At 41.6% G+C, this 24,845-nt stretch overlaps 1 protein-coding gene across 1 annotated transcript; it reads right to left on the bottom strand.

The window, feature by feature from the left end:
* Positions 1 to 5,179: 5,179 nt before the first annotated feature.
* Positions 5,180 to 20,658, bottom strand: peli1b (pellino E3 ubiquitin protein ligase 1b). The gene is made up of 6 exons (XM_069659000.1): positions 20,411 to 20,658; positions 15,500 to 15,629; positions 14,226 to 14,327; positions 12,675 to 12,872; positions 12,336 to 12,524; positions 5,180 to 7,400 (listed from the first exon to the last, which is right to left on the bottom strand). The coding sequence occupies exons 1-6, from the start codon at positions 20,491 to 20,493 to the stop codon at positions 6,822 to 6,824; spliced, it is 1,281 nt and encodes a 426-aa protein (XP_069515101.1). The 5' UTR covers positions 20,494 to 20,658; the 3' UTR covers positions 5,180 to 6,821.
* Positions 20,659 to 24,845: the final 4,187 nt, after the last annotated feature.

The raw sequence follows: 24,845 nt of genomic DNA, 5'->3' as shown, positions 1-24,845 counted from the left end.
AAGTGAATACTTATTCTCCTGGTAGGCAGACAGCATCAATCCTGCCAGTGTGCGATTTGTGCTGATTTGGTTTGAGTAATTTGCCATCTTTAAAACGCTTCTGCAGGAAGTTACAGCAATGTACAAACTCTCCTATATACAGTCTCTCTTATACACATGCAAAACCGAAAGGTTAGCGGTACCCTGACCCACCATGCCACGCCTTCTGTACTGATAGAGATGTTTCCAGTAAACTGTTTCAACATTATCGGCTGAAGAATCTGGAAATGCTTGTTCTACATGCCATGATGTGGTAAAACTCACGCAGGGATGGGACTTTCTGGGGGCCAGGCATAGTGCGTAATGTTCTCTCAAAGTTCACTGAGGTGGCAAACATCCAAAACATTCATAGAAGCAGTGGGGAATATTATTTAAATATACGTCCCTTTAAGACTTTAGTGGGACGTTACATATACATGGTGACGTTGCATGGTCCCCTGTTTGTCATATAAGACAGTTTAGTTGATGACTTAATCAGAACCTTGGGACATGGGTCTAAGTTGGTCATATATTAATGTTTCCTTTATGACTTTAGAGGGACGTTCAATGTTGGTAATTTTATGGTCACATGGCAACATTATAGAGCTGTACCTTTATGGTCCCCTGTTTGTCATATAAACCAGTTTAGTTGATGACTTAATCATCAAGAATATTGCTTTAGGGTCTAAGTTGGCCATATAATAGCTGTCCTTATTGTTCTTTAGGGGGATATATAAACTCACACACACACACTGAAACGAGGACAAATGGGACGTAAATAAAATGCTCTCGTGTGGTCCCCTGTTGGTCGTATAAATACGTTTTTTTGAGGACTTAATCTGAACATCTGTATATTGGTCAAATTCGTCATATAATAATTTGAGACTTTCTACTTATTTTATGCTCACATTGAAACATTACAAGGAGGACTATTGGGGCGTTCCCTTTTGATCCCTTCTTTGGTCATACGTCACACTTTTGTTGAGGACTCGCACAAAACGTTTACACTTGGGGCTAATTTTGGTCATCGAAACTTTTCCTATATAAAATTCAGGCGACATAAGTTCTTTTAAGGTTATATTACAATTTTACAAGGAGAACATTTGAGCAATTTGACCCAGTTGGTCAATTTCAACATTGTATTTGAATAAAGGATTAAGGCCTGGAGGCACCCCAGTAGAGCTTTGTTAATTTCCATGCTGATTGCTTATTCTGTTCACCGTGCAGTTTTACTTCTATTGCTCTATCCTCCAGATCACAACAACTATGACTGTACGTTGACTGTCTGACTGACAGTTGTAGTTGGTGATGCCTCTTGTCTTGCCTCATTTGAGCAACCCTTCATGTTGGTCTTGTCCAGGACGATGTTTTTGGGATCAACTCAACATAAACTGCAGTGCCACGAGTTTATTCATTTCAATGCTACTTGTTAGAGTGGTTGCTTGATGATTAAATTTAGATTGTATAAGCTCCATCTTGATCAGCGACAACATTAGTGTACTGCTTGTACATTGATACATCAATAATAATGAACAATAATATCTGACAGTCGCTAATAGTACTTTTGATACATGTTGTTGTTTGAATGCAGGACATTTACTTGTAAAGGAATATTTTTATATTATTGTATTGCTACTTTAACTTATGATTTCAATACCTCTTCCAACACTGAATATTACCATTCCAATAAATAAAGTTTTTAATACGTTGCCATGCCGATTTTATTTTAGAATTAGTTTCCATAAGTAAGTGTTGTGAAAATCAGGTCAGTCTGTATGTGTGATGGAGCCACAGTGTTATGAAGACAAACCAGTTTATTCACATACATTGGATTTCCATCCTTAGATGGCAAGATGTTTACACTAAGACCCCTGCCAAAGTGAAAGAACAACACAGCGTCATAAAGGAGTACGTGCTAGGGGTGGGCGATACTGGGAATTTTGGTATCGTTGATACTAGCCTTGTGTTTATCGATACCAAGTAAACAAAGGGCGAGTATCACCGATACCGATACCGATACCTTTTACTTGAAATGTCATTATCATTGAATAATTTTGTGATTTTATCTTTAGTTAGTTGATTATGATTATGATTATGATAAAACACAGGACAAATATTTTAGGCAAATAAAGTGCACACAAATAAGTGTCTTCATTAAACTTTTAAAACCCTCCTGTTCAACCACAAAGAGGGATTGTAGGTCTTTCACGGTCATCTCAGCAATGCTCCTTGTGATATCCACGGCTCTTTGTGAATTATCTAGGTGAAAAAACAGAATGATTTAGATAATAAGTCTGTAACTGTAATCTGCATGTAGCCTAAATAGGAATGCTAGTTTTCCTTCAACAGTTTACTGAAGGGTGATTATATTCAGCCATATTCATATTTCAGGTTTGAGGTATATATCTTTATATAAGTGTATATGAGTTCCAGTTAAACAATGAAGATTTTTTTTCAACTGGCTGAATTTATGATAATAGTTTAATCAGTTTGCTAAAATTGCCTCTCTGATCACCAATAACCCTGTGAAAAACATTGCTTAATGCTGGATCTCTATTATCATCACGCTAGTATTGATCTGATACCGATACTCACCTTGGTATCGATACTATCGATATTTAGATCGATACGCCCACCCCTAGTACGTGCACCGCAGTGGGCAGTCGTGCTCTCCAGTCTCTAAATCTATTGTTTTGGGTTTTTAAAAAAGTAATTAAGTTTGAGATATTAAATCTTTTTTTTTTAAACAGTCATACTTCAAAAAGTTTCTTATTATAATGACAAAAAATATATAGGGGAATAGGATAGGATAGGATATAGGAAATGAACAAATAACACAACCGACCACAATGACATCAGCCGTGCGCTTGTGGTGACCTCACCCAATAAAAGTCGCAATGGGCAGTAAAATAAAATCTAACAGGGCCCCCAGCTGAAAGGCAAGCTGAAGGTGTTCATGCTTGATAACGGCAGGAAACTAAACAGCATTCAGCTGTTTTTACTTCAACTTGTTCCAGTCAGTTCATTCTCAGAAGAGTGGAGTGGGGAGAACATCAACACCTGTGTAACATGCATTTCAACACAGGCTGGTGTTGATTACTCAGATCTTGATAAAGCCATTGTTTGCTTGCAAAAAACAAAAATAGGGTGTGGTGTCCACTGGTGTTCACTTTGAGTTTTCTTCTCCGTTTTACAGTTTCTAAGCAGCTAAACAAATGTTTTTGTTGTTTTTCATATAAAGCTGCTGATGCAAATAAAAGCCTGCACACAGTGAAATGTGTCACTTTTACACTTTATTGTTTAAAGTTGTTACAAAAAGTGTTTGCTGGAAACATTCTTTGCTTTCGCCTGTACGAGCACGAGGAGATCCAGACAGGAGAAGATGAAGAGTGAGTGAAGGGAGGCGAGATGAGACAGACTGTGTGTTTGTGTAAAAAAAAAACAGGGTTGTAATAACAGTACAGAGACGGAGTGAAGCCCTTACTCACACACTTAATCCACAGAGAGAGACACGGACACAAAAGTTGGTGAGGGAGATTCAGGACTCAAAAGTTTAAATCCAGAATATACTTTTTCCTTATGAGGTATCCTCAGAAGACCTTAACAATGTGTGTGTGTTTGTGTGTGTGTAGATGTGACACAGGTCATTGTTTTTCTCCCTGAGGCGAGTTGGTGTGTTGCAGTCCGAGCACTGGGGTGATGAATGTGATCCTTGACTGAAAAACTGCACACGTACAATCATCCTAAGCTTAAATTACAATCTCTCTTTCTCTCACACACACGCACACTTCACACACACACCACTGATGCCTATAGATGCTGGGTTTCTACTGAAGAACAGCTTGGAAGTGACTCTGATCAGTGAAGCAGCTTCACTGAGGGAAGTTTCTACAGTTTGAGTGTGTGTCTCGTTCTTCTTAGACAGACTGCGGCTGCACGAGGGAACTGGTCACGTTTCAGGATGTGTTGTGAGCACCAGCAGAGCTCTGGGAGGATTTGTGCTTTCACAAAATATCAGGACTGTCCTCTCTGCACTTGTTTTGTCTAGCTGTTCTCAATCTCCATCATATCACATTATCTTCCTTAGCTTCACTGTCATAGATTAACCTTCTTGTTTCTGTCTTAAATTAGATTATTCACCATGTCAGATAATTTTTTTTAGGATGCAAAAAGTGCTGTTGGGTTATGTATAGCTGTATTTTTGCATACATAATTTTAAACTTTTAAGATGCATGTATCAAGAAATCTAACAAATTAATAAAAAATTAAGAAGCTTCTAGCTTGTTAATTGGGTCCTCCAACATTTACAGTTGAGTTAATTTGCTGTCATTATAGCAGCTAAATCTTGCATAATGATTTCAGTTAAAATCAAAGTCATGGTCCTCAGGTTGAGGCGCAGACCAGAAACTGCAACATCTTTGGTTCACGTCCGGTATTTGATGTTTGTTTGCAAGTCGTTCTCCACTATGTCATCTTTCTAATGACTATCTATTGAAGGCATAAAATATATCCTAAAAAATATATTTTATAAAATCATATCTCTCTTGATAATAAAAAAGATTAGATCAGATTGAAATCCCTATATAATGTTAAGTCATGAGTGGATAGTCAGTTGTGGTGAACAGTTTCTTTCTGTTGTTTTAAAGCTCCTGTGAGGATCTTTCTGTTTGTGTTGATTTTGGCGCCCCCTGTGGACAAAGCCGTACCTCTTACCTCTTTGCTGATTTTGTCCTGTACAAGTGGTGATTTTTAACAAAGAATCACTCACTTTAAAAGTTTGCCCTGGAAATGTAAACAAAGGCAGCGTGCAGTTAATCGCTTTGTCTGACACCTACCCCCCACCAGCGGTTTCAGCCATTAAAAATAACTATATAGAAATAACAGCTGATGGTCTGGTTTGCTTTTGTAGCTCATATAGAGTCATCTGAATTAATTTCAGTCTGTTTCATAACCAGCAAAAAACTCCTCACAGGAGCTTTAAACTGTAGACCTTTATCTGTGGTTAATACTTTTAAACAGGATACATTAAAACCAAATTCATCTCAAATTGCACTGTCGATGAAAACATCTAGCTATAAACTTAATTTAGACCCACAAATTAAAACCCTGACTAATTGTTAAGACACTGTCAATTCCTCTCTTTAAATGTACAATTTTGGGTGAGTGTTATGAGCGTAGACTTGAACACAAACATAACAACGATCATCATAATGTCAGTCTACAAAAGATAAAAACTCATAAAGAGGCATTCCTGATATTTTGTTCTCACAATTGAAGAGCTCGTCATCCCATCTGAACTACTTAAAAATGCTATTTGGAAAGCACAAATCCATGAAGCTCTGATGAGTACACACACACCCGCAAGGAGAATTCTGCAGCTCTAAGCCCTGCATGTGTGTTCGTGTGCATCTAACCTGAGTCTAACAGCTACAGTTGTCTTTGTTGCTTGCTTAATGCATCGGATGGCTGAGGCTTCCTGCACTGTTACAGTTTAGGTGAACAGCCTCAAGCCTCCCTTTCTAACTCACTATGGCTCCACGAAACATGACTAGTATTTAAAAATCAAGCCTAAACCACACAGGAAATCAGTGTTTTTCAAAATAAAACATGTCAGCCTCTGATGGGCTGACTGGCTTAAGTTTTAATTTAATTTTAACAGTCAGTCAAAACGTTATTATTTATCTCTCAGCTGAATGCAAAGACTAATACTGATCAGAATACTCAATCTGGTAAATTATTGATCATTATTTCTGCTGTAACTGTGCATGACAGCATACAGGCAGAATAAACTGCTGCAGACATCTATACTCTCTATTAATGTACCATCAGTTCCTTTCCACTTTAAATATGATAAAACGTATTTGACCTGGTCCGGTTACAGTGTGTGTGTATATGTGTGTGTGTGTGTGTGTGTGTGTGTGTGTGTGTAGCTACATTGCTGGGGCATCATGGCTAACCAGTGATCTGAAAAGACCCACTCACCAGCAGAAACGTTTCACTCGGACTTTAAAGGGCGGGAGCAGTCGCTCAGGCTGTCTGGGCGTTACAGAAACAAGCCTAGAAGACTCAACTTCCCATAATGCATTAGGAGGTGTCCGTTCCAAATCTATTGCTTTGAATGTGAAAAGGCCGTGGTGATGCCTAATGAGAGAGGAGAATAACTGAAGGGTTAACACACAGAGTGAGAGCATGTCGGGGGGGCTGGGGGGTTATAAATACAACAAACAGATCTGAGGGGGGAACATGGAGGGACAGACACAGAACGAAACCCTCAGATCACACCTAGAACTTTATATCTGATCAACAATATACTGTATTTTCAAATTAAAATGCTAAATAGTCTTGAAGTATCTGACAGATAAAGCATGAAGCGATGGTTCTCGGGCCATAAATAAACATCTTTGTTTAAATTAGCTCTAAGAGATGTACACAGGTGTATATTGCAACAATAAACATGAACAGAAACCGTATGTTTGCACTACGGTATGTTATCAACTTTGAAAATACTGTTGTTGAAAGTTCTTTCCAAGAAACAAACAAAAGGTTTACCCAGCAGTGTTCTTTGTTTGGTTTTTGTGTCTCTGGTTTCACATGAAAATATAGAAATCTTTGTTGTCATTCATGAAAAAGCAATACAAAGGTCACTTAAATATGAGAAAGAGACAAAAGGTCCAGAAAAAAGTTTTTATCTTAACTGCAGAGGAAAGAAAACTAATCCGGGGAGCTCCCCGTTTTCAATGCAGGTCCAAACAAAATCACTCCCCGCTCCGCCTCACCCAAAGGATGCTGGGAAGCGTCCCCTGCTAGTCGAGGGGTCCCTGGAAGATGAGTCTGACGAAGCCCTGCTCACCAGTCAGCTGCTGAGCACAGAACGGGCAGGCGGCGTGGAAGGTGTGCGTGCCGTGTGGCAACGGGATCTGACTCCAGAAGGCTGCCGTCTTATCCGAACAAACATGGCCGCAGGGGTTAAAGGCATGAGTGGGTGGGGCGGCGTCTACATAAAACCCCGCCTCGCAGCCCAGCCACAGCGGCACGTATGGCCCTTTTGCTCTGCACATGGGACACTCGCGTAGCCGGCCCTCGCGGCCCTCCCTCTCCTCGCGGTGGTTGCCCCAGTTGTGGTAGCCGTGCACGTGGCCGCACTGGAGGTAGACCCAGGGCTGCTTCTCGTCCGGCGTGTCTTTGCGCCGCATGGAGGGGAAGGCCAGCGTGTTGAAGCCCACTGGGCACTGCGGGCGCGCCGCGTTGATCTCCTGCCGCAGCGCCTCCAGGTGCTTGAGGGTGGGAGTGCGCGCGAGGCCTTCAGCGGTACGCCACAGGAGGGTCGCGCCGCAGAGGTCGATGAGAGAGCCGTCGACCAGCTCCTGACTCTCAGTCTCCACCTGGAACAGACAGAGGTCACAGATATGAGATACTACACCATGACTGTTTCAGGTTAAATTAAAAATACAGAGGACATGACGTCTCCCCAAATAGAAACTCCAGTCCTGATTACATTTCATCCAGTGGAAAACATGAACGTCTGTCACAACAAACCTAAAACTTCATGATGCTGTTCGATAAAGTCAGGAGATCTCAAAGGTCAGAACAAATCAAACCCAGTGGGGACCATGAACGTCTGTGGAACATTTCAAATCAAATCCATCTTCAGTGATATTTGTTGTGACATTGCGTGACTGACCCCCCCTCGCTGCCTGGAGCCCCACTGCTGGCTGGGCTAAAAATAACTATAATACATACAGTGACTTTTCAGTTTATTAGCTTATTCCAGACTTGTTTCTGTCAACATGCTCAACATGGGAACCCGAATATTAGTGCAAACCTAGCCTTGTGAAATGACAATCTTAGGGATGCAATCCTTTTTGGATTATAATTAATTTCCTCTTTAAATATTTTGATCTTCGTCTTTAAAAAGTCAGAATCTTCAAATATATTGATTTTTTAAACAAAAATGTTGCAGCTGATTTTTCATTTCTTTCAGGATCATTAATATATTGTTCTAATTCCAGCCTCTGTAATGGACTAGCATCTTGTCCTGTGTGCACACCCCACACCCCTCACCTAATGCATGCTGGGACAGCTCCAGCCCCACCATGACACTGAATAGGAAAAGCAGTTAAAAGAATATATGGATGCATGTGTGATTGCAGCCTGATGTTCGCAGTACTCGTCTGACTACAGTAGGAGGCAGTGTAACACTTTTTCCTTTCGTCCTTCAGACAGATGTGTGGTTCCGGGACTGACAGCTGGAGGCAAGATGACATGAGGAAATTAGTAGAACAACGAGGGGGGGGCCGGAAAGAAAGCTGATGGAAAATTGAGTAAAGTGGCGTCTTGAGGCTCGGTCCGATCGGACAGAGAGGGGAATTCCACGTTAGGACAACATAGAGGGAGGGAAAACAGAGGACGAATAAGGGAAAAAATACACTATTTAGAAAACAAGTGATTCACAGATGAGAGGAGGGGACTCTCCCTTGGTTTTCAGTGAGGTCAGTTGTACAAATGCTGCTGCTGAGGTCACTCTCTGCCATGGGTTCATCCGTCCCTCATGGTGACAGTCTTTAACCTCCATGTATCCCCGTGAAGGTTCACTGAGCGCACACGTGCTCTGTATGTAAGTAATGCCCTTTTTCTCACCCAGATAAACCACAACCGTTCTGCTGTTGGCCAACAAGCTGCTCAACTGGAACGGAAAAGAGTTCAGTGTCCCGCTCAAGGGTAACAGTTGTTGTTTTTCCCCCTCCTGCTCAGATTGGCCCAAGCAACTTCTGTGTCCCGAGGCTGCTCCTCTAATCAATAACACCAAAGATAAAAATTATGAAATAGGGTTTTGTCTGATCAATCAATAAGCACACTCAATATTAACGAACTGAGCGCTCCAGGTCGATTCAATCCATGTAAACATCCCCACGCTCTCAGCTTCGACATAGTTATAATTTAATTACACAGAAGGGAATCATTTATCAGCACAAAAAGGTTTATTAAACACAGCAGGAGCTCAGGAACTAAACTCTTGTCATTTATTATACTTCACTACAGCCCCCACAGCAGGCTCCCTGTGTGTGTGTGTGTGTATACTGCACTGTAAGATATTCTTAATTACGCTGGCATCAACCTTGTGTCTAACTGCAGAAGGGCAACCAGCTGCCCTGCTGGCAAGGCTGAGTGACTCTCTCCAAAGAGACAGAAATGAAGCTGCACATGATTTATCTTTACCTCACATACTCACATAAACCATGAATATCACCTGCTGTTTGAAGCTTTAGAATAACCTACACCTCCTCCTAAATGAGGCCTAAATCTTTTTCTCTCAGTGGGTGTCATGTTTTCCTCATTATTTGTACTTTTAAAAACAAAATAAGGACAAGTAAGATTACAAACAACTGATTTTAAGCACTCCTCGGTTTTTCTATTAACGCACATCCACAGGAATTAGACCAGAAAGCGTTTTGGCAAACTTGCTGAGACGACTTTTTTCCCCCGTACTCAATCAGAAAGTCCTTCAGCTGTTAACCTTCATGAATGCGGGGCACTTATCCAATTTAGAGAGCTGTGTGCTTGCAAAAGCTCTGAGGGGGAGGGGAGGGGATACATTACAATGGATTATAAAGCAGAGAGAAGTTTGTCCAACTGAAATTATATTTAGTCACCTTTTCTGGAATTCAAAATAATGTCTCTGCTGTTCAAGATGTTGTTAATAGTTTATGTGGAATTGATAAAGACAAATGTGACTGAAATAAAGTTAATGATGATGCAGATGATGATAATCCTATCAGGGGCAGGAGGTCCTGCCGCTAGAAGGCTGAGCTCAGGCAGGGACACGACACAGTACACAAACTAGCACTGTAGCTTTAATTTCATGGCCACAAAGCGTAATACAGGTATTTAAGAGGAAAAACACACCAGCACATAAATGTACATGTTTTTAAGTATGCTGTACCCGACCAGCTACTCAGCTATCTAGACGGCAACCTTCATGTTAGCAGTGCACTTTTACCAGTGATGGTCATTCAAATCCATTCAAAACTGTATTTAAGCTATGCAAATATGACAGATAGTTATATCTTTATTGTCATTTTTATACAAACAACGACAGCACAGACGCGCCTGACCACTGTGTCTGACCACGTCGCCATCTAATGGGTTACAACAAAGTGATGACCTCATCTACTTAGCTAGAGAACTGTAAACTGTAATAAGAACTGTGATTTCTATGTACATTTTTTTAAAAAGGAGCAGAAATACAGAAAAATATATGAATATGTTTTAAATGTATCTTCTTAGTTTCAGATTTTCTGTGAAAGTTGAACATTTACAGAGCATTCATATTCTCTCTTGCAGACGCATTGTTTTTTCAACAATGCATAATAGTTCCAAGAACACAAACTCATCTTTTAAACTGTATCTAAAAATGTCAAATCATCTCTGTGACAGTATCACCATCCACCAGAACAACAGAGGCTCCTCTGACTGGTTCGCTCTTGTGTGCGCGTTCAGCATGACAATAAAACCCATCATGTTCCATCACCGTGCATAATGAAAGGAGGTGCTTTCCCATAGCCGACTATCTAAATTGTCAATCAACTGTGAAATAATGAGTGGGTTCTGTAGAGGTGGATAATGCACACGCTGTTAACTCTCGGGATGGTAAAGGGCAGGTGGAGATAAGAGAGCTGTTAATTTGTGCTGCACTGGAGAGACTTTAAAACAGGTGGGACACTAGATAAAGAGACGGCTTATTGTTACTGAGGACACGTTGGCTGTGTGCTTGGGTTGATGATGTGTACAATGTGGGAGGTAAGAAAAACAGGGACCTAATTAAACACATTAACAACATGAATCCAGTAAGACAAATGCCACAGGTGGCCACGCTGATGTGACAGAGGGAGTGTTGTGATTGGCTGAGAGGCTCTGATGTCAGCTAGAGGATCCCCTTTCAAGGTCCTGTTACACACCGCTCTAACAGCCAGCCCTGTTTCCATGGAGACGGCATCCGGATAACCTCCTGGTGATGTTAAGCTCAGACTGACCTCCCACTGCCGGAGAGACAGGGTCAGTAGAGATTCTGAGAGAGTGTGAGAGTGAGGAAGCGGATGGTTGGATTGTAGTGATGAGACGACAGAGAATTATTACCCAAATCTATAGCTAGTTTAATGTCACTGTCGAGCTTTCTTTACAGTTTTGACTCACTGTGACAGCTCTCATAGTGTTGTTTTAAAGGAGCAATTTGCCCCTGTCAGTCAGAGCTGGTGTTCTCTGTAATCGATATGAGCAATAATATTTGAAACTGGTGCCATAGCTGTGGATAAAGTTGTACAAACAGCTCGTGGTTTCGCCCATTCTACATTCCAACAATACCCAATGTGCATTGCGCCCCTCCCTCTAAAAGGAACAGCCCAGAGAGAGACGCTGGAGTGAAATACTACCACTATCGCTGCAGGCAACGGCTCAGAGAGGTACAGGATCTGAAATAAGATGAGAATATAGCGGTGGATTGTCTAAAAAATCTTGTCTACATTTCAAACCTGATGGTTTTGAACGAGACATGACATGGGAGGCGGGCGTCCTAGATTGAGGAAGTGGAGTTTAGCGAGCTCCCTGGCCTCTGCTAGACTACGTAACACATGTCTGGCGGAGGGTTTCCAGGGACCATTGGAGAAGCGGATAGCGTTCTCCAAAGGCACAGAGCCAAATAGCATTTTTTTCCTACCATAATGGCATTAGCTCCCCATAATGGCATGATAGGACTGAGGTTGAAAATTGGTGAACTGGCCCTTAAAGCCACAGCAGGCAGCTGTTTAAAAAAAACATAGCAACTATCAGGTGACAAGGTGGAGGAGCAAAGGGGAAACATTTTCCCTAAGGTGTTGGTGGAGACCAAAAACAGAGTTACATCGGCATGGTGGCCATTAACGGACTCCAAATCAATCATAATATTTCTCCATAACTGCTGGTCCCCTATAAAAAGTAGCTGTTTACTAGCAGGTACTCCATATCAATTTAAAAAGTGATCTTATGTCAAAATTGTGTCAAAAATCAGTTATTGCAGGTTTAATGTTGACAGTTTCTGCCAACACATCCTGCCTCTTTTTCATGTTGTTTTCTTAAAAATGTTGAACTGCTCTCCCCTTTTGAAGTCTCACAAGCACGTTTCCTTTCAAAAGCAGCAAAGTTCATCTCAGAATGTTCTGTGAAAACCCCCTGACTGTGAAAGATAAATGCCCTCAGAAGTTGCATCTCTGCTTTGAATGTTCAGAGCACACTGAACGCACCATCTTCAGCGAATGCTGTGCTATGTGCTTTGCATCTTTTCTCACCATCTTTCCACGCTGCTGTGCTGAGCGGGTCTCTCGCAGGGTGAAGACATTGCCGCAGACCGAGATCTCCCTCCAGACGCCCGGTTTGGAATCTTGGGTGAAGCCGTTTCGAGGGTGCATCACAAGCACGCCGTTCGTGGTCAGCCCGTCCATTTGACCATCAGACGTCTTCCATTTAGCAGCTTTCTCCTGAGGATACCACACACATGGGAAGGTTCGATCAGGACAGGGGCTATTTGAACATCATCTTCATTGCCCCTCAGTTGTCACGACAATAACATGATGTTTGTTTTTTATGTTACTGTATGGGTCTCTAACACCAAAGGAAACACAGCTCACCCCTAGGAAGATGTTTTTGGAGGAGTCGAAACCTGCGGCATAGATTCGAGCAGTGTAAGGCGGCGTGCGCTGGCACTTGATGCGGCAGGCAAAGCGGGAGATGGTGCTCTGGACCGACTGGGTGTCTGCGTTGCTCTGGCTGCCGGCGACCGTGTCCGTCACTACAAAGTCTATGGGACTCTCTGTCGATCGACCGATCTGGTGAAGAGAGATGGAAATGTGTCTAATAACGTTCAGATAAGATTACAAATGAATTCAAGCAACAACAAAGCAACTAAATAACAAGAACAACAAGACAAAGTCATAAAAATAATGAATGCAGCAAATGAACAATATGGAATTTTTTAAAAGCGGAAATATATCGAGAATGATGCATTTTGGATGCATGTAGGTAAACAACCTTGGGGACAACTTTTTAGCTGCTTCACGTCTAGTGCTACTTGCACAAAACCCATAATAACCTTGAGGACAATATGATGGTACTTTGCAGCCCCTGACAGCTAACCGCCCCTCTGATACACAGTAATCACAGTATAGGACAGGCTCCCTCAGTGTTAGTGCTATAATCAAGTAAAGAACAAAATGACTTTGGATAAACATTGTGAAAAATGCTGTGTGAACAACATTTAAAATGAATGAATAACATGTTATATTACCCTTTGAACACAACTACACAACTATATTGCTAAATATTCACATGAATACTACAAGGTTCATGTTTTCACCTCAGAAAGAAATGCTGAACATCAACATTGTCACAAAGTTAATCAAGCATACTATAAGAGGTATAATCCTTACATTGTTGATACTAATTAGATTACAGAGGGTTTCCCCAGTCTGACACTTTGAGAGGACTGCAACATGCCTTCCAACACAAGTTTTGAAACCAAAGTCCCCAAGTTGTGGAGCTTTGATTGATACTAACAACAAGAAATGTATTATTACCAATGGGTCAGTTAGCTATATTTGTTTACATCTTAGCGAACTGACATTATCAAAAGTGTCCTGATTAGCTTTTAGCAGGAAATTCTTGCAGCTTAACCATAGATTTCCTGGATTTCTTTTGAAAGTGGATTTAAAATGGATATTGCAAATTGGTATTGATTTTTTCAGCTATGACTCAGAAGAGTATGAAATTTGATGCAGACTGTAAAGCATGTGTCAATAAGATGCGTTTCTCCCATTTATGAGAAATATGCATCAAACAAAAGAGAAGGTGTAAAATAACATTTCACAGAAGGGATGTAAACAAGCCACAAAGAAGGTTGTGTTTGAGAAAATTCATGAGAATTAACTTTTCATCTACAGAAATATGAATAACTTTGGGAAACAGTCAACTAAAATAACCAGCCAATCAACAGTGTTCCCCCTTTAACTCACAAAACAGCACCTCACAGTTTGAATACTCTGCTCTAAAACCTGTTAAAGTTCAGCTCTATAACTAACCCCTGTTTCACTGTATGGGCGGGTGCAGCAGTGAAGTGGAAAAAATGAAGGCCTGTAACTGGTTGTAAAACTCCACTCGTGGTGGTAAAAGCAGAGGACTGTTACCTGGAACATGTCTGTATTGCTGTCGTGGGTGTACTCCACCACCACCGTCTGGGCTCGAGACAGAGTGTAAGAGATGCTGTGCTGGTCTTTGTTGCTTATGGCCTGAGGGGACGGAAAGAAGAATGATATGGGTGAATACAGAGAAGATAAACAGAGGGAGGAAGATCAAACCCTTCATGTAGAATATATACAAAGACTGAAGCTGAGCATGCTTTATAGCAGAAACACCTCTGACATCTGCTCACTGATCCTAAAGGAGGGACAACAGAGAAGAATAGACACACATGGGGGCGGGGGGTCCAGTTATGTAGTCACTAGCTGGACGCCGCACAGCCTCAACATGTTGTTGGTCAGTCAAGACCACCCAAAGGACAAACGCTCTTCCAGGTTTTTTAAATTACTGCAGTTAAAAGTCTGGCCTGTGTGTGTATGTGTGTGTGGGTGTGTGAGAGTGAGGGAAAGCTAGAGTACAAATGTGTGTGTCCACAGAGAATCCATAAAGTGCAGATGTTAAACTGAAAAAGCAAAGGTCCTCTCTCACACACACACACGCCCCTTACATCCACTTTTCATTTAACAGATTTTGCAGGATTTCTACTCAGCTTTATAACTGACGACGGAAACACATGCACATGTGCTTCCCTGGTCTTTGCAAGGAGTCGCTCAGTTACCTTCCGCTGGGCCATTCCCATTTGTTGCTCCAATAAACCCTCAGCATGTTTCAGTTAAAAGCTGCGTAAAAACCATCGTTCAAATAGCTTTTAAATGTCGACAGAGGCTTGTATCTGCTTTCTGCTAACACAGGGAGGCTCTGCTGAACCCTGTCCTCCTGATGGGGTGTGTGTTACTTGTAATACTTTAATATTACAGCACATAAAGCAAACAGAATTTCACAAAAGCTTTTTGGCGGAGCAGCGCAGGCCAAATCCAATCAGTTGGGTGTGTTTTATTTGATGCTGTCAAGTCAAACTCAATCACACACCTACTAAGACAACCATTTTTAGGAGGGAGAGAAACAAGTGGTACTCTCCTACTGATACGCTTGTATTTCTTCGTCATTCTTCGGGTTTGCAATATGCTTTATGAATCCTAAAACCGCGAAACCCACTTGAAACATAAATTACAACATAAACTTTCAGTTCAAGTTCAAGGGCTGAAACTGCTGATGTGAGGAGTTTCGATGACTGTGTTTTTCTGATCCCCGGGATGACTAAATGATACTGTACAGTGTGTTTCTGTGTGTGTGTGTGTGTGTGTGTGTGTGTGTGATTCACCTTGGCTGCCTGTGGAGAGCAGGCGACGTGTACTGTGCTGGGTTTCACCCCGTTTGCCTTCGGTCTCTTACAAAGTGCAAAGCGGCTTTTACGTCGGCCGCGGTCCCCGTTGGGCAGAGAGCCATTGTACCTGCACATACACATACATACACACACACACAAACATAAACACACACATACATAAAGAACACAATGGGGCATTATTGTCTGGGGAGCAGTATAACACACTGGAAAAAAACAGTCATTGTAGAAAATGCTTGAGGCATTCTGGTGCACTCCCTCCTTGCCCCTTAGACTACATACAAGCACGCACACCCGCATGAACACACAACAGCAGCCTATACTTTTCATACATGCTTTAACACAAAGGACATCATGTCCCATAAACAACAAAGCCCTCCAAACACAACCCCAGAAAGGCTGAGAAAATAAACACACAAAGAGTCTCATTTAGGCTGATGCATGGTAGAGGAGAGGAGAATAAACAGAGGCGTTCCCTCGTACAGAATGGAGTCTCTGTGACTCCAGACAACACTGAGACTGTGTCTGAATGTGTGTGTTCGCGTGTGTGTGTGTGTTGCTTAATATAAAGTACGATCTTCATCATCATACAGTTCAGTATATCAACAGTGTGTTTGTGCACATTTTCTACAGAAGCCAATATGTTAAACACTGTAGCTGTTCTTTGTGTTTCAGGGTATAAATGCAAGAACACTGATTTCCTCTGAATATGCAGCGGTCATACAAGTGTTTGTTCCTCATTGCACACACATGTTTTGGATACAGTAAGCCAGTTCCAGTGTGAAGTGATATCCCTGCTAACAGAACCACAGCTTTATAAACACTACCACATGCATAAACACAGCTCGCTGCTTCAACATTGTTATGACATCCAGAAGCCACATAAGTTATGGATTCCTCTCGCTATGCTGATACACTGCAACTATACTGGACTGCAGGAAAATGCAATGTGATAACTGAGAAACACACTGCACGGACATGATCGGAGATCTAGTTTCATCCGATACATTCCATTGTAACCATCCAAGGTAAAATCCTTGTTCTTTAAAAAGTGTCAACAAACAATTAAACACTTTGAGGGAAAATGAGCAAATTGAATTTAAAAAAGCACAAAATAAAAGATTTATTTTCTTCTCTTAAACTTTCAGCGCATGTTTCTTTACTCAAACCTTTCAAAGCCAACTTTTTAAAGATTTCCACAACAGCAGGAATGAAGGAATAAACTTCTACTGGACAACACAATTAAATAAAAACTCACTAAACAAGGGTTCATTGTATTAAACCAGGATGCAGACGCATGTGTAATGTCTGAAAAGTTGTCTCTAAAGTAGTGAACATGAAGTCCAGTAATGACAGCGCAGACAGGTTGTAAGCGCGCCCGGCCTGCAGCGAAATGTTCCTCTGAGAGATCTGCCGGGATCAAAGGACGCTGCGAGGGTTTATGTGTAACCATGGTGAGGGAACAGAGCCACAGCAACGTTTTGGGAAGAGTAACCATGGCAAGAGAGTAACCATGGTGAAGTTTATCCCGTATCCTGAGAGAGGGCAGGGCGGTCTGCTGCAGAGAGCTCAACATGCTGCTGGCAGTCCCCATGGGTAGCAGCAATGTGTGAGTTTACAAATGTGTATCCAAGTATTCTCTAAACAATAAAAGGCCAAAGGTTAGCAACCAGTTAGCATCTGTTAGTATGTGTTTGTATATACAGGTTGCTCAAACATTGGCGCAGGGTCCAGAGTCAGGAAAAAATTACAGACACACACACACTGTATTCTTCACTTCCCAACATTAGCAACATGCGTGTGTTTTTCCCCTCAAAACACTACTAAAGTAATGCTCTTTGTGCAGCAACAAGCTACCAATCATACACCTACAGAGACATAAAGGCAGGTTGTGTGTGTGATTACTGATGTCTGTTTACACGTGTTAACATTACAAGGTTATTAAAGTAGGAAAAAGTCAGGCAGAAGTTGTTTTTTTTAACATGCAATTCTGAAAACAAATAGTAGAAGTTACAGCGTGATATTAAATGACAAAATAGATGTTGACATTCTTCAAATATACACAGTATGTATACTGTTAATTAATATATTCTGCCAATGCAACATAGCTTGTTATGCATCGGTCACTGGCTGAACAATCTACCCACACATGTGAAAAATGCATTAGCATAAACATTCACAGAGACACACAATTGCTATGTTAATAAGGAATCCCACACTTGTTTAAAATGCCATGAGGATGTCCAGAACGCCTGAGCATCCCCAGAGACACTGCAGCATTCCTCTGGATTAGGCCATTAGCATTACTGGGCTTTAAACGTGGTGATATTTGACTGGGGTTAGGTATGGGGGGGGCAGACACAACACTGTGCTACATGTTTTCCAGGTTTAGCTTTGACTCGGACTTCTGAACTATCGTCCACATATATATACACATCATGATCTGGGGGGAAACCGAAATCTGTTGGATTATCAAGGATTGCAATGCTCAGGGAAAATCTGTCAACGGCCTACAACGACTGCAACAAGTTTGCCTTTTTCCTAATCTTGAGCTGTTCTCCCTCTAAAAAAATATTTTTATATTGTATAGGATATTGAGTCTTAACACTCCAAAGTGATACAGTGAAGGTGTCACTTCACTAGAGTAGGTTAGAGGATGTAGCATGGTGCTAATGTCAGGGTTAGAGGTTAAACACAAAGTAAACCACACTAAGAGCCACCTTACTTGCAGCAGAGAGTGTGTCTACTCACGCCTTCCAGCAATAAGTGCCCCTGTTGGCCTTTAAAAAAAGGGATGGCCTGACCTAAATTAAAGAACTCGGAGCGGAAAAAGACGAGCAAAACGGAAAACTGGTGTTCTCCCTTGTAAAGGCATGAAACTGAGTTTACTGCTCGCTGCAGTTTTCCACTGAGGAAAATTTCCACGGTCATCTCCCTGACAATGCTGCTCCAACACAACCCAGAACAACAAACTGTGAGTCAGCTGTGAAACCAACTGTGTGTGTGTCTGAGTGAGACATGAAAAACGTGTGTGTACGCGCGTGCGTGAATTTGTTGTACGTGCACGAAAAAGTATGTGTGTATGCGTGCATGTAAGGAGTCTTTCCGACATCTGCATTCCTCTGTGGAGTGGGCTGGGACAGGGAGTGGATCAGAATAGCCCTTTGGGGAATAAACAGGAGGCAGAAGGATAAAGGAAGTACTTCAGTGTCAGTTGTTATTGGAGAAAGTTTGCGTGATTGTGTGTGTGTGTGTGTGTGTGTGTGTGTGTGTGTGTGTGTGTGTGCAGTTATTTGTCTTCTATGCTTAAGATGCGGGGAGGGGTGGAGGGTTTTTCCTACAGCTGAGTATGTAGTTTTGAGAAGGGAGACACTGCCAAAGTGTTAATGATGAGTATCCGGTAAAAACTGATCTCATCTTGTAATAAATCAAATAACAGGGTTAATTTCATGTTCCAAACATACTAAATTCTAACTCTTAGCTAAATAATCTATCAGTTTGTCCTCTTCTGTGACACTGGACAAATACATAACATTTTTTTATGTTGTTATCTGGAAGAGCATTAGACACTCGCTAAGTGATCAATCAAAGTACTTGTGTAACCTTCCGGTGGATTCCCTCAAGACTTCGGCCTTTAACCAAAACAATAACCCTCTTTCTCCTTCCGCTGTTTCCATTGTTCTTAAGTTATTACTTTAATTATAATGGTCCATCATTGGTATTTAGCATTAACAAAAGAACAATACATAGACACATCAAATATGCAAAACATTGTGTGGTGCAATATGTTCAGTTGCATCTGAATCGCAGTAATTTATTTTTTACTCTTCGCCTTAAATGAACCCTGTAGAGGTTTTCTGTAAACAAACAATTAGGTTTATAGCTAAATGGAATTTCTGCTGATTATCAAGTTAATTTAAATCTAACAATGTTAGATACATAGTGTGAAATAATGCCTGCCTTTTGCCAGTCTTCCCTGTGTTTCTGCAGGACAGCTTGACAGAGCTGTAAAATCAGTTGTTTGACGTAGTTGGTGGCGCAGAAGAACTAGAGGCTATATTAGCATGGATTTGTTGTCTCCCATTCATTTGTATTGCAAGCTATCTACGTACAGTACTACGCCAAGAACAGTAAAAATAGCATCCCAAAAATAAAAGTTCAGAGAAGGTTATGGAGGTAACTTTTTTCAGTGTTTTGGCTTCACAGATAATCAGCCGTATTTATTCAAGCGAGACTATTTGGCCTGTGCCGGTACAACTCTGTGATCAGGAGAACCCAGCTTTCTCCGTTAACTGTGCACAAACGGTGGATTCTATTGCTTAAATCCACATAAAACATGGGGAAAAAGTCCCTTAAATGTTTCTTACAAAAATTCCTTTGGGAGATTGCTAAAACAGCAAAAAACTGCAAAATTGCAAATTGTCACAATTATGGCTAGGAGTTAAATTTGGTTGACCGTCCTCAGGCTAAACACCAAAAGAATTCAAACCAGAAAATACACAAGGGTGGGTCCCATTTTCAGGTCCATGAGCAGAGGGAATTCATGTGGTGTGACACTGGGAGTGTTGGAAACACTCATCGGACTGAGCTAGAACAGTAAACACCCGTGACCAGTGCATCCAGCCATTATCAGCCATGACTCATTGATCCAATAACGACCAGAACAATCAATCACAGCCAATACATAGAACACATTCAGCAGTTTAGCAAGATGATGATTAAGTGAGATTCCTGTTTCTCTGACAACCTGATGAACGTAAGAGAGTTCATCTTTTGTTTGGGGCTGAGCAGGTATGTTGCTTTTAGAGCTTATATTCCACGATTTGGAATTGTACAAATCAGTACATTTATGCTTATTCAAGTTCTGCAGTTCACTCGCTTTTTGCTTACCCCAGCACAATGAGCTCTCCGTACTTCACTGGCACTTTGGTGGAGGCGGTGGTGGAGATGTTTTCCTGCTCTGGGGAGTACATTGGGCAGGGCTGATTCAGGCTTGCAAAGAGGAGGGGAGGCGAGATCCAAACAGGGTGAGGGAGACAGGAAGGGGAGAGAGGAGGGGAAGGGAGGGGGAAGGTGCTGATCGAATGGAGCACGGGGGGGAAAGGAGGAGAAGGAAGGGGAAGGGTCAGCTGAGCCTCAGCTCCACCCTCTCATGCTTCATGAGTCCGTCTCTCGCAGCAGCGCCACTTGTCCTGCCCTGCAGAGCGACAAAGAGAGGATTTACACAAAGATTAGTGTGTTTATTTAAGTTGGTCAAACTAGAAAAAGCAGCATTCAAAGCATATTTAATCTCGTGCGTTTTCTAGATTTAGATTTATACATATTTCAATTAATGTCTTATGTCCTTAAAAACCTACATCATCTTAGTGAAGTTACACTAATAATAAGATAATAAGGCCAATTGAGTTTGCAGTGACAAGGATGCCAGTTAGAGATGGGCCTGACGAATAGTACAACCATGAAAACAAAACTCTCTTTAAGCTAGACCTTAACAAAGATATTTAGAGACTATTTGAATTGCTCAGCAGGTACATGTGCAAAATACACCCACACACCCAAAAAAAAGGCTTTCATCAGAACATCGGGGACATGACAGAAGAAATAATGTATGAGAAAAAGAAGAGGATGGACTTCCTGTTAGAATAGGCTAAGGAAGATCCCTTGTGAACATTTTGGGTTGAAGTTAAACTTATGACCTTCCTTCTCCTCCCACTCACTTGATGAAAAAAGCACGACATAAATATGCTTAGCTGTCTTTCAAAACAAGAGCAGAATACAAACAATAACATCAGACCACTTCCAGGAAGTCATCTCTTATATGGAGCTGAACATATCTCCTACGATTCCCACAGTGCCTTTCTGCTAAGAGAACGCAAAGCCGCACATGAATAAAGCATAGGAAGTAAAGTGTTTTGATGAGTGGGAATGGAGGGGCTTTGTTCCTGGATGCTCTCAGTGAGTACTGAGGAGCAGATAGAGAAAAAGTCCCATCAGACTGAGTGGGAGAAGTTCATACAGGGGCCTTCCAAGTAAATATTTCAGACGTTATGTCAGACAGAAGCTTTATTCAGTATGGATGAAAGCAGTGTTTGTACAAGCAACGAGAAGTAACAGTATACCCTGTGTTTCAACAAGACCTATGAGTTGCATTGTCAATATCACTTATCATCATGCATTTGACCTGTATTTAGCCAGGAAAACTCCCATTGAGAATTTACAAAGTGTCCTGGCACGTTGTATTCTTAAAATAAAAAAGTAAATGGGATTTTGAATGAGATTTTCTTACTTCTGGAACAGTTCTGCTTTCACTTTGCCATGGACCGACATGAGGTAAGTATTGATCGACTCATCAGACTCTCTTCCGCAAAATGATTAAACTTATTTCCAAAATGCTAATCCAGTACAATGTCTTTCTTTTACTCCGACAACGCTGAGCACAAATCTCTCTGAACAGTCGGTCAATCACACCTCAAGGATACAATTCCCACTCAGAAAGAAAAAGGGTGTTTACACAATGAAGGGCTGGATGGTAACTGCCATAAAATGTCCCAATGAATGCAATAATGTTTTGTATTTAATCATGTTTGAATGTTTGGTCTGTTTTACAGGGTTAAAGTGCCCCACCTGCTAACTGAAAACCTAACCGCTTGTGCATCCTTACAATCCCACAGCGTTCAACAGCTTCACACTTAAAGAGGTAGCGACTTTGTTTTACTGTATATCTCACCCCCAATATCTCGCTCCAAAGGTGTTAACATTGTGTTAACAATAGATCTATATTCAGCATATCACACCACACAACATCAATACAGCTGTGGCATATACACAGCTTCATCACACATACAGCGAGGGAGGTGAAAAAACGGTGGGGGATTAAACACATTAAAGTTTACACAAGCAATTCCTGTAGGTGATAGAGAAACCTCTTTTGGAGTTCAGTAGGTGGTATGAATGGATGTGAACCTTTTAAAGATTTTTCTCTATGGAGGACAGTTAGGTCAGGGTAAAGGAAAGACGTTTTCATCTGAATGGAAGCAATACATTTAAAATGGAGGAGCTGTGGAGAGGAGAGTGTGCAGCAACAAGGGGGAGGTGAAGATGGGTGTGTTCGAACCGCAAAACTGGATGTAAGCCTGAGCTCCACCTGCTCCCCTGACACAAGGGGTTAATCCCACATACTTACACGCATGCAGCATCGCCAGTGCATACTAAAACACTGCTATAAACTGTGTGCATGTAAAATCCTCTGTGCACGCACGCTCACGTGTGCACACAGTCAGCAGCGTCGAGGGAGCTGTTGGCTGAGTTGCCAGGAATTGATTTTACCTATGGATCCAGACACTCACATCCAACACAGAGATAGGACTATGGGTCTTGTTATTGAACGTATGTCCATGTTGCTGAATTCTCTTTTTGTCTCAACTCTACTGTTATCAATAAGTTAACAAAAACACAATCTGCCTCTGCAGAGCACATGTCGTACGAGTTCCTAGATCACAAACATGCCTCCCTCTTCGTTTCTGCTGTGTTGAGCTCAAGGACATCAGCTCACCCAGCCCAGTCTCCCTGGAAATAAAGTTATTACCATTGGGCCATTAATGCAGTCTTGTGTATGTAAAGCAGCCAGAAGAATGGTGAAAGGGTTTGGGATGGTGCACAGAGATGTGCATTAGAGTAAATATCCAAGACCCACATTTCCATCTAACTAATGATGTATGGGCGGCTGTAGCTCAGTGGTAGAGTTGGTCATTACTCAATTGGAAGTTGACAGTTCGATCTCTGACTGCTCCAGTGTCAAAGTGTCCTTGGGCTAGACGACTAGAAAAGTGCTTTGTAAGTGCAAACCATTTACCATTTCATGTATTATTCAAACATGTAACACATTACTTACTACTAAGCCTATGTTATACATGTTTCTGAGTTGCGTACTAACATTAGCAAATGTTTCCAACACTATTCAAGGTAACCTTAACTTCCTTGTCTTTCGGGAAACAGCAGATTAGTAAGGAAGGAAGTTGCTGGAAGTTTGTTTTGCTACTTCACAAGAATGAAATGACATTAAGGGAATAAACTGGAACAAACGTGACTCAACAAATGTGAATAAAACTTAATTTACCTCGACCATGAACATAATTTCTGCCCGACTCGCGTCTTACTGATTTTCATGACCAATGCAGGTTGTTTAACTCTTAGAACAACAAATCCCATGATCCTTTGCTACTTCCCAACATCATCAAATTACGTGTTTTGTTACTGTTTTGATTTAGAGACCCAAAGAAGCAGAAGTTACATACAATGCATTTTTGAGTTCCCCTTATCGATGTTATTTATTTTAAGTAATGACAGTGGAGTAGGAACAGGAACAATTATGGGTGACAGATTTTTTTTTCTTTAATTCAACCTTCAATTTCTTTACTCACGCTGGGAAACAACCCATGTGAACTGTCTAAAAGAGGAATTTGTATCAACTTACTGATCACTGAAGTTGCTCTGGATATGCTCAAATTGGAATCCCTAGATATACGTGTGAAGTATACGGGTGTTTTTGTGTGACTTAGTTCTCGTTCTCTGCAACCCTGCATGACAAAGAGCTCGGTGTGGCTGTGCGCCAACTGCTGCTTAGCTACCGAGACACACAGTTGTAAAACAATAGATGTGGAGCTCAGTGAGACTGACTCTGCTGGCCGGGGTCAGGGATGGTAACAACGTGCTGCTGACAGCGGGAACAGCAACCTCACACTTTCAAAAGCCCTCGTAAAACTTAACTGCAAGGAGGCACGCATGGATGACACCTGCCAATCCCACTGGCTGCCAACAGAGCACAACACATGACAAACAAACGTACATGCACACAGGCAGCGGAAAACACACACACACACAGACACACATGTGTTTTCATGTTCACGCGGAAGCAGGCGAACAGCTGCACTACTTCTTTTAAATGCAACTAGCTGAGCCACAGTGCGACATGTCAAACTGTCCTGTTTAGCAGACATATATGCCAAAGGGCATCACAAAGCCGTCTCCAGGGAGTTCTCCTCACACTGCTTTCATACCGAGTTGGTGAAAGGTGAGTAATGCTTAACAGGGGTAGATACTGTGGTAAGACAAAGGGTGATACACTTTCAGAATCACAAAGCATGACTCTGTGGAAACAAACAACTTAACCAGAAGCAGTGTTTCTATACTGGTAGGTCAGGAACCAAAAGTGGGTCATGAGATACTGTGACAGGGTCACCCACAGTTACAATATAGTGTTGAGTAATCTGCTGCTTCTACTGCATGGCAAAGGGTAACAGGTAGGTCATGATAGGAACCACTGGCA

Source organism: Semicossyphus pulcher, unplaced genomic scaffold (assembly GCF_022749685.1).
Source record: "Semicossyphus pulcher isolate SPU_LCO1_2020_fin unplaced genomic scaffold, fSemPul1.0.p SCAF_12, whole genome shotgun sequence".
Classification (NCBI taxonomy): Eukaryota; Metazoa; Chordata; class Actinopteri; order Labriformes; family Labridae; genus Semicossyphus; species Semicossyphus pulcher.
The sequence above is the reverse complement of the archived record's forward strand: the minus strand, read 5'-3'. Positions and strand labels throughout refer to the sequence as shown.

What these genes read in the sequence shown, in the direction of transcription:
- peli1b (XM_069659000.1), bottom strand. Translation starts at nt 20,493, where the DNA reads ATGTACTCCCCAGAGCAGGAAAACATCTCCACCACCGCCTCCACCAAA. An exon ending in GCAATACAGACATGTTCCAG is followed by an intron (nt 12,873 to 14,225) that starts GTAACAGTCCTC and finishes TCTCTTCACCAG; the next exon opens with ATCGGTCGATCGACAGAGAG. An exon ending in CCAAAAACATCTTCCTAGGG is followed by an intron (nt 12,525 to 12,674) that starts GTGAGCTGTGTT and finishes TGGTATCCTCAG; the next exon opens with GAGAAAGCTGCTAAATGGAA.